We start from the raw sequence: 12,402 nt of genomic DNA on the forward strand, positions 1-12,402 counted from the left end.
CCAGGCGGCCCAAACTGCTGCACATACCCTGACTCTGTTGCAAGAGAAGTGACACAATTTCCCTAGTTAAAAGAAATTCATGTTAGCAGGCAATATTAACTAAATATGCAGGTTTAAAAATATATACTTGTGTATTGATTTTAAGAAAGGCATTGATGTTTATGGTTAAGTACATGTTGGAGCAACGACAGTCCTTTTTCGCGAATGCGCACCGCATTGATTATATGCAACGCAGGACACGCTAGATAAACTAGTAATATCATCAACCATGTGTAGTTAACTAGTGATTATGATTGATTGTTTTTTATAAGATAAGTTTAATGCTAGCTTGCAACTTACCTTGGCCTCTTACTGCATTCGCGTAACAGGCAGGCTCCTCGTGGAGTGCAATGTAAGGCAGGTGGTTAGTGTTGGACTAGTTAACCGTAAGGTTGCAAGATTGAATCCCTGAGCTGACAAGGTAAAAACCTGTCGTTCTGCCCCTGAACAAGGCAGTTAACCCACCGTTCGTTCCTAGGCCGTCATTGAAAATAAGAATGTGTTCTTAACTGACTTGCCTAGTTAAATAAAGGTGTAAATATATATATATATTTTTTTTATCGGCCAAATCGGTGTCCAAAAATACCGATTTCCGATTGTTATGAAAACTTGAAATCGGCCATAATTAATCGGCCATTCCGATTAATCGATCAACCTCTAATTTCCTCTTACTGCTAATGATACTTCAACACCCCCTTTGAAATATTGATGCGTTCTAGATGATTACTGTAATTATCTAGCAGCCTGCTTGGCCAGCTCTCAGTGGGCTCAGATCAACACTACAGGCACTACATGACCCACTTATGTTACTAACCAATCATGGGGGGGGCTTTCTATCTCGGATTACAGCGTTGCAGCAACCTACTCAATAACACAGAGCCAAGTTGCTTATAATAATAGATTCAGTTCAGACATCATCGACAAAGCCATCTTCTGTGTGCCAGGCTTTCCCTCTGGAACCAATGAGCAACGTTTTAAAATGGCGCGCGTCCTTTGAGAGACTGCATGGAGGCTATAAGAAGCCAACTCCACTCTGCAGGGTCAGTGACTTCACTCTTTCCACTGGGTTTCCCCCTGGTCTGCTCTGGCAGCTGCCCGGCCGTTTCTTTAAACTCCTTATTGGAAACCATGCAACCATCATCACCAGACTGTATGATTTGTGGTCATAGCCATGCTGTTGCTGTTTTTAGTCCAGAACATTCACCCTGACTCCTGACTACCAACCAGGTATGGCTAATGTGCAATGTAATGGTACGTTGGTGTGCTTTTCATTTAGCTAGTGTTGTGTTCAGGTGGTGACAGCCGTTACACCCACTGGGGAAGGCAGGGAGGATGTTATGTAGAGGAGGTTGGTTGCACCTTAATTGGGGAGGACGAGCTTGTGGTAATGGTTGTACCGGAATAGGTGGCATGGTATCAAATATATCAAAACCAAGGTTTCCATTCCATATACGCCGTTCCAGCCATTATGATGAGCCGTCCTCCCCTCATTAGCCTCCACTGATGCTGTGGAGTAACTGCTTTATCGTATGCTAGTCATAGGTGTGGTTTTCTGTGCATGGCAGGATGTGGCTGAGCAGACATTACCGCGGTCTTATTCCACCTAGCTCTCCGATGCCTGCTGCTCTCTGTCCGTCCCATCTGGTGCTAGTATGATCTACTCCACTACATGTGTATAAAGCCGTTGAAACTCATTCGCATCCCCTGCCACATCCCTTTGATATATTGACTCTTAGTTGTATTACCAGGGGTATGTTCTACTGTACAATGACGTTTAGCCACTGTGATGTTAGATGACTCTATAGTTAGTTAGTAGCCATGCACTTTTGAATCGCATGCCTGGAGGAGGATGACCGTCTACATCAAATCACATTCTATTGGTCACATACCCATGGTTAGCAGATGTTAATGCGAGTGTAGCGAAATGCTTGTGCTTCTAGTTCTGACAGTGCAGGAATATCTAACAAGTAATACACACATCTAAAGGGATGGAATAAGAATATGTACATATTAATATATGGTTGTGCGATGGCCGAGCGGCATAGGCAAGATGCAATAGATGGTACAAGGTGCAGTATATACATATGAGATGAGTAATGTAAGATATGTTAACATTAGTAAAGTGGCATTATTTAGAGTGCATTGATAAAGTGACGAGTGATCCATTTATTAAAGTGGCTAGTGATATGAGTCTATGTAGGCAGCAGCCTCTCTGAGTTAGTGATTGCTGTTTAGCAGTCTGATGACCTTGAGATAGAAGCTGTTTCTCTGTCCCAGCTTTGATGCACCTGTACTGACCTCGCCTTCTGGATGATAGCGGGGTGAACAGGCAGTGGCTCTGGTGGTTGTTGTCCTTGATGATCTTTTTGGCCTTGCTGTGACATCGGGGGCTGTAGGTGTCTTGGAGGGCAGGTAATTTGCCCACGATGATACGTTGTGCAGACCACACCACCATCTAGAGAGCCTTGCGGTTGAGGACGGTGCAGTTCCCGTACCAGGCGGTGATACAGCCCGAAAGGATGCTCTCGATTGTGTATCTATAAAAGTTTGTCAGGGTTTTAGGTGATAAGACAAATTTCTTCAGCCTCCTGAGGTTGAAGAGGCGTTGTTGTGCCTTTACCACACTGTCTGTGTGGGTGGACCATTTCCGTTTGTCTGTGATGTGTATGCCGAGGAACTTAAAACGTTCCACCTTCTCCACTACTGTCCCTTCAATGTGGATAGGGGGGTGCTCCATCTGCTCTTTCCTGAAGTCCACGATCATCTCCTTTTGTTTTGTTGACTTTGAGTGAGAGGTTGTAAATGGATGTAATTGTGCATAAGCGTGTGTTATTTAAGAGTCCATTAGTTATCTACTGTTCTGCTCTCCATCAATTTTCTTAAAGCACAGGACCCCAGGTGAAGTTGACCATATGGGCCATTCCTTTTTTTCACTCATCCTCCTACTCACTGAAATGCCAGGGGAGCAAGCTTTCCTCTCGTTGACTGCCCAACTGCCACCCCGTCTCCCCTCTCGCAAGCCTCTTAAGGCGTGGGCATATTTCCTATCCAAAATAGTTTGGAACAGTTTGTGCATATATAATGATGTAATTTTGTGTTTTTTTTTTGTTTGTTGTTCGTATTAGTCTTTGGCAAGGTTTTTTTGGGGCTGTTCATCCACACATTTTTTTCTCTAAGCGCAAGTCGGTAGCCGAAGTCTACACCCCTTTGTTGATGATTGGTCAACAGTAGGGATTCTTCAATTTAGTTTGTCATTCAACCAAACATCTTAGTTAGACTGCGTGACTAAGATGTCACTATTAATGACAACTCAAAAATCGATCTTAGATTATGGTTGACTATTTTGAAAAAGGTGTATACTGGCTACGGCATCTCAAGATGGACAAACAATACTATTGCTGCTTTTTCTCAGTTTTCAAGCGAAGGTCTTTTTAAGGCAGTACGCGAGCACTGCCAGCTGAACCGAAGCAAGCGGAAGGCTTTACCCACTCACCCACCCGTTATCCCTCCATCTGCCCTCTAGTCTGCCACAGACGGCCTGACGGGGGCTGAAAACTGCACGGTCAACAGCAGCATCTGGACCGACAGACCGACAGGCAGGCATGTTCCTAGCCAGCTGTCTAGTCCTGACCTAGGTTAGACCCCCAGTAACCAATTGCCCTGAGATGATCCATATGTACTGAATAGCAGTCTGGTTCACCTCAGTAATGTTAGCTAATTGAATTTAACATGGAACTAGAATTGAAGAGTATGAGTAATGTTAAGTATAATTATTATGTTAGTATGTTAATTTTCACCTGACAGAAATGGATCAGACCATGTCACCCCCCCCCCCCTGATTTCTTCAATACTGATTAGATTTTCCCTAATCAGTCCTCTGTCTCTCTGAACTGGCTAAGTGGAAAAACCTTTACTCAGCCTCTTTCTCTCTGTCTCTCTCTCTCTCCCTCTGTCTCTCCCCATATTCCAATATGTTCTGCCAAAGCCACTGGTGACCTGCCTACTAAAGAGGCAATGAAAACACTGTCCAGTATATGATGTCACAGTTCCCTGTGCTCTGGATGTCTGTGTGCCTACCTCACGTCTGTTGTGCTCCACGTAGCTAATTGGGACCACCAAAAGAGATGGGTCAGTTAAATTGACAAAGACTTTCAAACAATAAACCATGGCCCTTTGTTCCTCTGGCTGAGCCTGTCATAGTTCCACATTGTAAGATGCTGAGAGTCTTGAGGAATATGCGAAATAGCAGGTCGAGGGATCATCCTAAGACCCCGGTTACTTGAAGATGTCACAGGCTCTTCCAAGCTTTGTGAGTGTGCCAGGACCTTCACACAAAGGCCTAATTGGGGAGTTTGGGCCCTCGCTGTAATCGCTTAGCCAGTCTCTTCTGCATTTCACTCCTAGCATAATCCATTACTTTATGACCAGCCATGATGCTGTGTAGGTCCATGTACCTAGCACAGTAATGGTTGAGGTGGGTGGGCTGCACCAGTTCAGGGTACTTGTCCATTGCACTCACTCTCATTAGAGTGAGAGAGCAGAAATGCCATCACATTTTTACATGCTTCAGAATCGACGATTTAAAAAAATTATAATAATCATATACTTGTCTATGCTTTCAACCAAACAAAATATTGTCAGAAAAATTGACATATTGTATCAGTAAAACATTTAAGTGATAGTCACCTGAATATATTCATATGTGGAATGATGTTTTGGTACATGATGAAGAGCGAGTCCCTGAATTAGCTTCCTGTATGTACATTTTAGCGAAGTGCAAATATGGTGGAAGTTTCTCTGAGGGTCCTCTCTGGGCCAGCCCTGGGGAAGACTGGAGCAGTTACCATGGAGCTGGAACACTAGGGCAGTGTGAAGGGCCATATAGAGCCCACAGAAAGTAGACTGTCAAAACCAGAGGGAACTCCAGGAATCCTGGCGCCAGAGATTCCCATTCACATGAACACTTCCCCTCCAAGTTCCAATCTGCTGCCTTATGAGAGTGACAAAATAGAAGTTGAAAAGTCATATGGTGAAATTGTCTTTAAGAGCTTCCCTGCTTACTTGTTAGCTCATAGTCCCATATGCTGCAGTGTAAATTGTATCGTATGATGACTTGGTGGCAGGCTTGTCTGAAAGACGAGGAGGGTCATCCTCTCTATGCTGGAGGTTTTAATGTGAGCTACAGCCTAGAGAGAAGGCTATGTGCTGGCAGAGCCTACAAGAGGCCCCTCGCTCTCTTTCTCTCTCTGATGAGTCAGACTCTCTGTCTGTGTCTCTGTCATTTACAGGCTGAGCGCTGACAAACAAAGCAGTCCGTTGTCCTGAGCTGGACCCACAGAAACACAGTAATCACTCACTTCACTTCACTGGCTTGTTGGTTAGGCAAGGCACATCTACAAAGACATGCACACACACACACACGTTTATATACACATACATACATACACACACACACACACACACACACACACACACACACACACACACACACACACACACACACACACACACACACACACACGTGCGCGGAACAGCAGTGAATAGCTTGGCCCCAGGAAACTGCTGTTAGGTAACGGTACTCAAGTGAAAACATTCACACACACACTCCGTCACTGTGGTTCTGTGGTTCAGCGCCATTCCAAGTGAGTTTGCTCACATGTCGCAGATCTCTGTGGGAAACCGATCTGACTGTTATTGATCTTTGTCTGGCAGTAGGTCTTATTTGACCTCCTGCTTTCAATGCCCAGGAAATTCTTTTGAGATATTTATGGCTCATATTCTTGGGTAAATGGTTGCAGATGGGCTATGGGCTATGGGTTCAGATTTGTGAATCACAACTTACTTCAATTACCAACTTCACTTGGTAATAACATTTTGTTCTGTTGACAGGGATAGTCCTAGTCTAGATAAGGCGTACATGGGCCCAGGGCAGCTGATAGTTTTTATTCAACGTCTCATTGTCTCTTTTTCCAGATAAGCTGTACATGGGTCCTGGCCAGCTGTACCAGGACCTGCAGAACCTCATCCACGACCTCAGCCTGGTCAACCAGATCTCCAGCATGATCGGTAGCCTCAAGGGAAACTACCAGGTGAGCAGCATTTATCGCTGCATTCATTTTAAGGCTTGTTTTCTGTGAGTGAAAATACAAGTATATTATTTGCCTGTGAGTAAATATGTCCCTGAGGTTTTGATGTGTCATGTCGAACTGTGGCCCCAGGAGAGAGAGAGAGAGAGAGAGAGGGCCCTGACAAACACTGTAGTCTGGTGTACAGTAATTTGCCCAGACAGCGCTGTGTGGTGCTGGACTGTGAGACTCAACTAGCCAGTGTTTGTCTATGTGTGAGTCCTGTCAGAGACAGAGGGCATAGTGGTGGGGGAGCAGAGAACAGGCCAGAGGCACACAGAGAGACATGTGTTTCACACACACAACACAGGGGGGGGGGGGGGGGGGGCTTTGTGGTCAATTTGTAAGAGCTGGTGTGTGGAGTCAATCTCTGCTTGCCCAATGGCATGATTTGAAAACTAGATCTATTACGGTTTTCATCCGACATTATGGACGACGTTATAAGCAGTGTCTTGTGTTAATACTTTGACACTCTCTCTCTCTTTTCTCTCCCTCCATCCCTCTCTCTTGTAGAACGTTAACCCTACGGTGGCCCATGACTGGGTGTCGGGTCTGCAGCGTCTCATTCTGAAGAAGGAGGACGAGATCCGGGCTGCAGATCGCTGTAGGATCCAGCTGCAGCTGCCTGGCAAACAGGACAAGTCAGTGTCTCACCCACATCACTGTCTCTCTTATAGACCTCTCACCCACATCACTGTCTCTCTCTCTTATAGACCTCTCACCCACATCACTGTCTCTCTCTCTTATAGACCTCTCACCCACATCACTGTCTCTCTTATAGACCTCTCACCCACATCACTGTCTCTCTCTTATAGACCTCTCACCCACATCACTGTCTCTCTCTTATAGACCTCTCACCCACATCACTGTCTCTCTCTTATAGACCTCTCACCCACATCACTGTCTCTCTCTTATAGACCTCTCACCCACATCACTGTCTCTCTCTTATAGACCTCTCACCCACATCACTGTCTCTCTCTTATAGACCTCTCACCCACATCACTGTCTCTCTCTCTTATAGACCTCTCACCCACATCACTGTCTCTCTCTCTTATAGACCTCTCACCCACATCACTGTCTCTCTCTCTTATAGACCTCTCACCCACATCACTGTCTCTCTCTCTTATAGACCTCTCACCCACATCACTGTCTCTCTCTCTTATAGACCTCTCACCCACATCACTGTCTCTCACACTCTCTCTCACACACTAGGTCAGGCCCCTATGTCCTCACTCCCTCACTGTCCTCTCTAACCATCCAGGAATGGGCACAGACTTACTGTCACGGTGGATAAACAACTTGAGCTTTGTTCTAATCTGATCTCAGGGGTATGATTTGAGTCTGTTAGAGCTCTATGCTCTCTGCTGTGGATCAGTGTGTCTCTCACCTCAGAGAAGACAGTGCAGCTGTTTCATCCACTCATTACTATAGGAGAGTACTCCCTCGACATGGTCCTTCCATGGCCCACTGGCACCTTGAACTTGTTGACTCTCACTCTGCCTGCTGTTTTTAACTGGTCAAATTACCTCTTACTCCTGGGCATCGCGTTTTGAGACGCAGCTGTGCTGCTGTCATTCCTCTCTGATCCCTCCATCTAAAAACACCACATTCCAGAGAGAGAGAGAGATGGAGTGAGAGAGTGTAAGGCAAGATGCATGCCAGAGATCCTCCCCGGTGATTTGTTATTTACGTTAGCTGTTATAAACACCGTTGGCTTCCATTACCTTCACAGCCCTGTCTGTCTGCTGTCTCTAAGACCCTTTTCACACTACGACAGACTCTCTAGAGGTTTTGAGAGAATACCCTCTCGACTATACCTTTTTTAATAATGTGGACTTGCGAACTTGCTATGTCTCTAGCGCTGTCTCCGGAGGTAGCGCACGACGCTCACCCGACAATTGCCCCCCTCCGAGCAGGGCAGTGTGAACAGAATTGTCTCATCCAGGCCAACACTCCTGCAATATATAAATTGTAATGGCGGAGTAATGATTTTGAAACAACTGAAATGTAGATATTTTCCTAATATATATAACAGAACTGTTATTTTAACCGCTTAAAAATGTTCTTTTACATTCTGGGCATTTATTTTTTCCAGTCCCACAATAAATGCAACAAAGTGCTTATGCAAAACTTTCACAAACTTATTCGTGTCAGCCTGCCAGCTGAAAATCTTTGTGTGTGTGTAGAAATACCTGCCCCTCTCTCCGAAGCATGCATAGTCTACTGTAGCTACTGACGTTTCAGGCGTGATTCAGAAATTAGGGAAAGAAATGTTTAATTAGAGAACAATGTATTAACTTTTTCAACTATAGTGTCCTTAACTAGCCTTATCGGGTTTCACATTGGATTTATTAACTACGAAAAGTAAGACTTGTTTTTATTTTAATTCTGGTGCCGCTCTGCACACACAATCTTGTTAGCAAGCTCGCTAGCTCTGGTCTGGCTCTCAAACTGAAATGGACCTGAGAGTCATGATCAAGGGCTAGCTCTGGTCCAACGTTAGTCAAGCCAACTCTTTGAAGTACAAAAACATTCAAAGTTCCTTCATAGAAGCAGCTCCTCTGTAGGTATAATTCTGTGGGCCTAATTCAGATAATGTATGTCATAACAACAAGATGCCCAGTGCTTCATGCCCAGCTCTTTCCTCACCCGCAATATTTCAGTCGCACCCAACACTGCACTATAGGGGCGGCAGGTAGCCTAGCGGTTAGGAGCGTTGGGCCAGTAGCCGGTTGAATGGGTTCAGTTGTGCAGCTGACTAGGTATCCCCTTAGCCTTGTCTGTCCAATGCATGTACATAGCTTGCCCATTCCGTAGCATGCTGCTCTATCCATTGGTCAAGTAATTTAATGTCAAGCTAAATGTACCAAAAAATGTATTTCAGAAGTTTAAAAAGGAACGATCTAAACCGTTACTTTTTTGGGGTTCGAACCGGCTCAGAATTTTTGTTTGCTGGTCAGAACAGTGGAACAGGGGGAGGGTCCTTTACACAGAAAAAGAGACAGCAACTACGATTGGACAATATAACTAATAACAGGGCTGAGCTTGCTTTATGCAGAGTTGTATCATGTTGGCCTTTGCATTTGTAATTAAAAAGTTATTCACACAGTATGTCATCACTTGTGTTGATTGATTAATTCCAGTCAATAATTTTGGATTAAATAGGCCTAGGTAGCAACCCCCAAAATTGAATATAAACCAAATTTGATCACATTCATATTTTCTCAGAACACCAATAAAGGGGCCTATATTAGGCTATAAATACATATCTTAGGCTATAAATACATGACGTTACCGCTTCATTTCCCCTGACCAGGCCCAGATGGGGTCAGAAAGGATCTAAGCTACCTGCAGCTGTGGTTGCTAATGCCTGCAGTTAATCAGACTGAAGCACAAATTCATTGTGCACGAGTTGACAAATCACGAGGCAATTCAATGTATACATTTTTTGGGGTGGCGTGTATGGGCTTCCATATAAAACAGCTCGTCGCTTGTCGCAACTCCCCATACAGTTGAAGTCGGAAGTTTACTTAGGTTGGAGTCATTAATACTTGTTTTTCAACCACTCCACAGATTTCTTGTTAACAAACTATAGTTTTGGCAAGTCGGTTAGGACATCTACTTTGTGCATGACATGAGTAATTTTTCCAACAATTGTTTACAGACAGATTATTTCACTTATTCACTTTATCATAATTCCAGTGGGTCAGACGTTTACATACACTAAGTTGACTGTGCCTTTAAACAGCTTGGAAAATTCCAGAAAATTATGTCATGGCTTTAGAAGCTTCTGATAGGCTAATTGACATAATTTGAGTCAATTGAAGGTGTATCTGTGGGTGTATTTCAAGGTCTACCTTCAAACTCAGTGCCTCTTTGCTTGACATCATGGGAAAATCTAAAGAAATCAGCCAAGACCTCAGGAAAAAGAATTGTAAACCTCCACAAGTCTGGTTCATCCTTGGGAGCAATTTCCAAATGCCTGAAGGTACCACGTTCATCTGTACAAACAATAGTACGCAAGTATAAACCCCATGGGACCACGCAGCCGTCATACCGCTCAGGAAGGTGACGCGTTCTGTCTCCTAGAGATGAATGTGCGAAAAGTGCAAATCAATCCCAGAACAACAGCAAAGGACCGTGTGAAGATTCTGGAGGAAACCGGTACAAAAGTATCTATATCCACAGTAAAACGAGTCCTATATCGACATAACCTGAAATGCCAAAACTGCCATTTAAAAAAAAGCCAGACTACGATTTGCAACTGCACATTGGGACAAAGATCATACTTTTTGGAGAAATGTCCTCTGGTCTGATGAAACAAAAATAGAACTGTTTGGCCATAATGACCATCGTTATGTTTGGAGGAAAAAGGGGGAAGCTTGCAAGCTGAAGAACACCATCCCAACCGTGAAGCACGGGGGTGGCAGCATCATGTTGTGGGAGGTGCTTTGCTGCAGGAGGGACAGATGCACTTCACAAAATAGATGGCATCATGAGGATGGAAAATTATGTGGATATATTGAAGCAACATCAAGACATCAGTCAGGAAGGGTAAAGCTTGGTCGCAAATGGGTCTTCCAAATGGACAATTACCCCAAGCATACTTCCAAAGTTGTGGCAAAAATGGCTTAAGGACCTCAGTCAAGGTATTGGAGTGGCCATCACAAAGCCCTGACCTCAATCCTATAGAAAATTTGTGGGCAGATCTGCAAAAGCGTGTGTGAGCAAGGAGGCCTGTAAACCTGACTCTGTTATTACACCAGCTCTGTCAGGAGGAATCGGCCAAAATTCACCCAACTTATTGTGGGAAGGCTACCCAAAACGTTTGACCCAAGTTAAACAATTTAAAGGCAATGCTTCCAAATACTCATTGAGTATATGTAGACTTCTGACCCACTGGGAATGTGATGAAAGTAATAAAAGCTTAAATAAATCATTCTCTCTCCTATTATTCTGACATTTCACATTCTTAAAATAAAGTGGTGATCCTAAGACAGGGAATTTTTACTAGGAGTAAATGTCAGGAATTGTGAAACTGAGTTTAAATGTATTTGGGTAAGGTGTATGTAAACTTCCGACTTCAACTGTATATTATACCCACATTTTCAGACGCAATTAGCTTTGACCACATGTAGGACAAATTATTTGATATTTATATATAAAAATGAAGCCTGATGAAGTAATGTTTTAAGTCAGCTAGCCCTACTGTACTTTTATATTTGTATGAGAGGGCTAGTAGGCCTAATTTATCATTTTTATAGGCTAACGTTACTTGATGAAGACAGGCTGTTAGCAACTCTGCTTTTGTCTTGAATCTAAAATGTAATGAGTATAGCCTTCAGACGAGAAAATAAACCCTTTATTTTCTGCACGTCCTTGTGTATTGTTGTGATGTGTGATGTGGTTTGGTTCCATTTTTCAATCGTGCAATATGGTTAAGATGAAAAGTCGCGTGCATAGTTGAGGCATGCTGGCTAGTGCCTTAATGGCATATTTTATAGGGATAGTTAAGGTAAATGTCCGTTGCCTAGCGCCAAACCCACATGACGTTTCTTTGTGGATGTGAATTGAAAAGTTAATGTACATATTATGTCAATTGAAATGTCAGTGCGCTGCCTCTCCAACTTTTGTCAATGAGAAAAGCCCCGAATGAGAGCAGGATCACATGTCCTTTCAGCTGTTAGGGTCACACAGATTCCCCTCCCCTGACAGCAAGCCATGACACCCACCAGCTCTGATTTTGTTCTGTAGTTAGAAACGGATAAGATAAGCATTCTGGGAAAATTATTTTGTTGAAATATATAATTTGATCTCTGAGAAATTAAGCAAATTGATTGCGCCCTGATAGGACATTTTAATTTATATAATATTCTATAATTATAGTACCTAAAATCCGATTTGGACCAAACTTTTTTCTAACAATAAGTAAGACATGAGGAATCCAAAGAAGTGCTCAAAAGCGATCCACGGACACCCCACGCCAGCCCCCCCCCCAACAACGAGTATATAGTAACAGTTCTCTATATTTGTCAAGTAATATGGCGCTGCGGCTTAGTGTATTGTATCTTCATCCTATGTAATGTATTAGTCATTAAAGTCATTCAAGTTATGTCCCATCTTACATCCTGATATTACGAGGTTCTGACCACTAGATTGTGCTCTTCCTGCTATTAGGTGATTCTTTTAAAAAAATGAAGTGAATGTCGTGATGCAGAACCGTTAATACACTCCAGGA

At 43.6% G+C, this 12,402-nt stretch overlaps 1 protein-coding gene across 2 annotated transcripts in view; it reads left to right on the top strand.

Annotated features, from left to right (window-relative positions):
* The window catches only part of LOC139530675 (rho guanine nucleotide exchange factor 10-like), an 86,077-nt gene that overhangs the window by 38,725 nt on the left and 34,950 nt on the right, over positions 1–12,402 (top strand). For both annotated transcript variants that reach the window (XM_071327282.1, XM_071327284.1), the window contains 2 exons: positions 6,013–6,128; positions 6,678–6,805. In XM_071327282.1, the coding sequence (XP_071183383.1) occupies positions 6,013–6,128; positions 6,678–6,805 (244 nt within the window). The remainder of the gene's footprint in view (positions 1–6,012; positions 6,129–6,677; positions 6,806–12,402) is intronic.

This window comes from Salvelinus alpinus, chromosome 9 (genome assembly GCF_045679555.1).
Source record: "Salvelinus alpinus chromosome 9, SLU_Salpinus.1, whole genome shotgun sequence".
Classification (NCBI taxonomy): domain Eukaryota; kingdom Metazoa; phylum Chordata; class Actinopteri; order Salmoniformes; family Salmonidae; genus Salvelinus; species Salvelinus alpinus.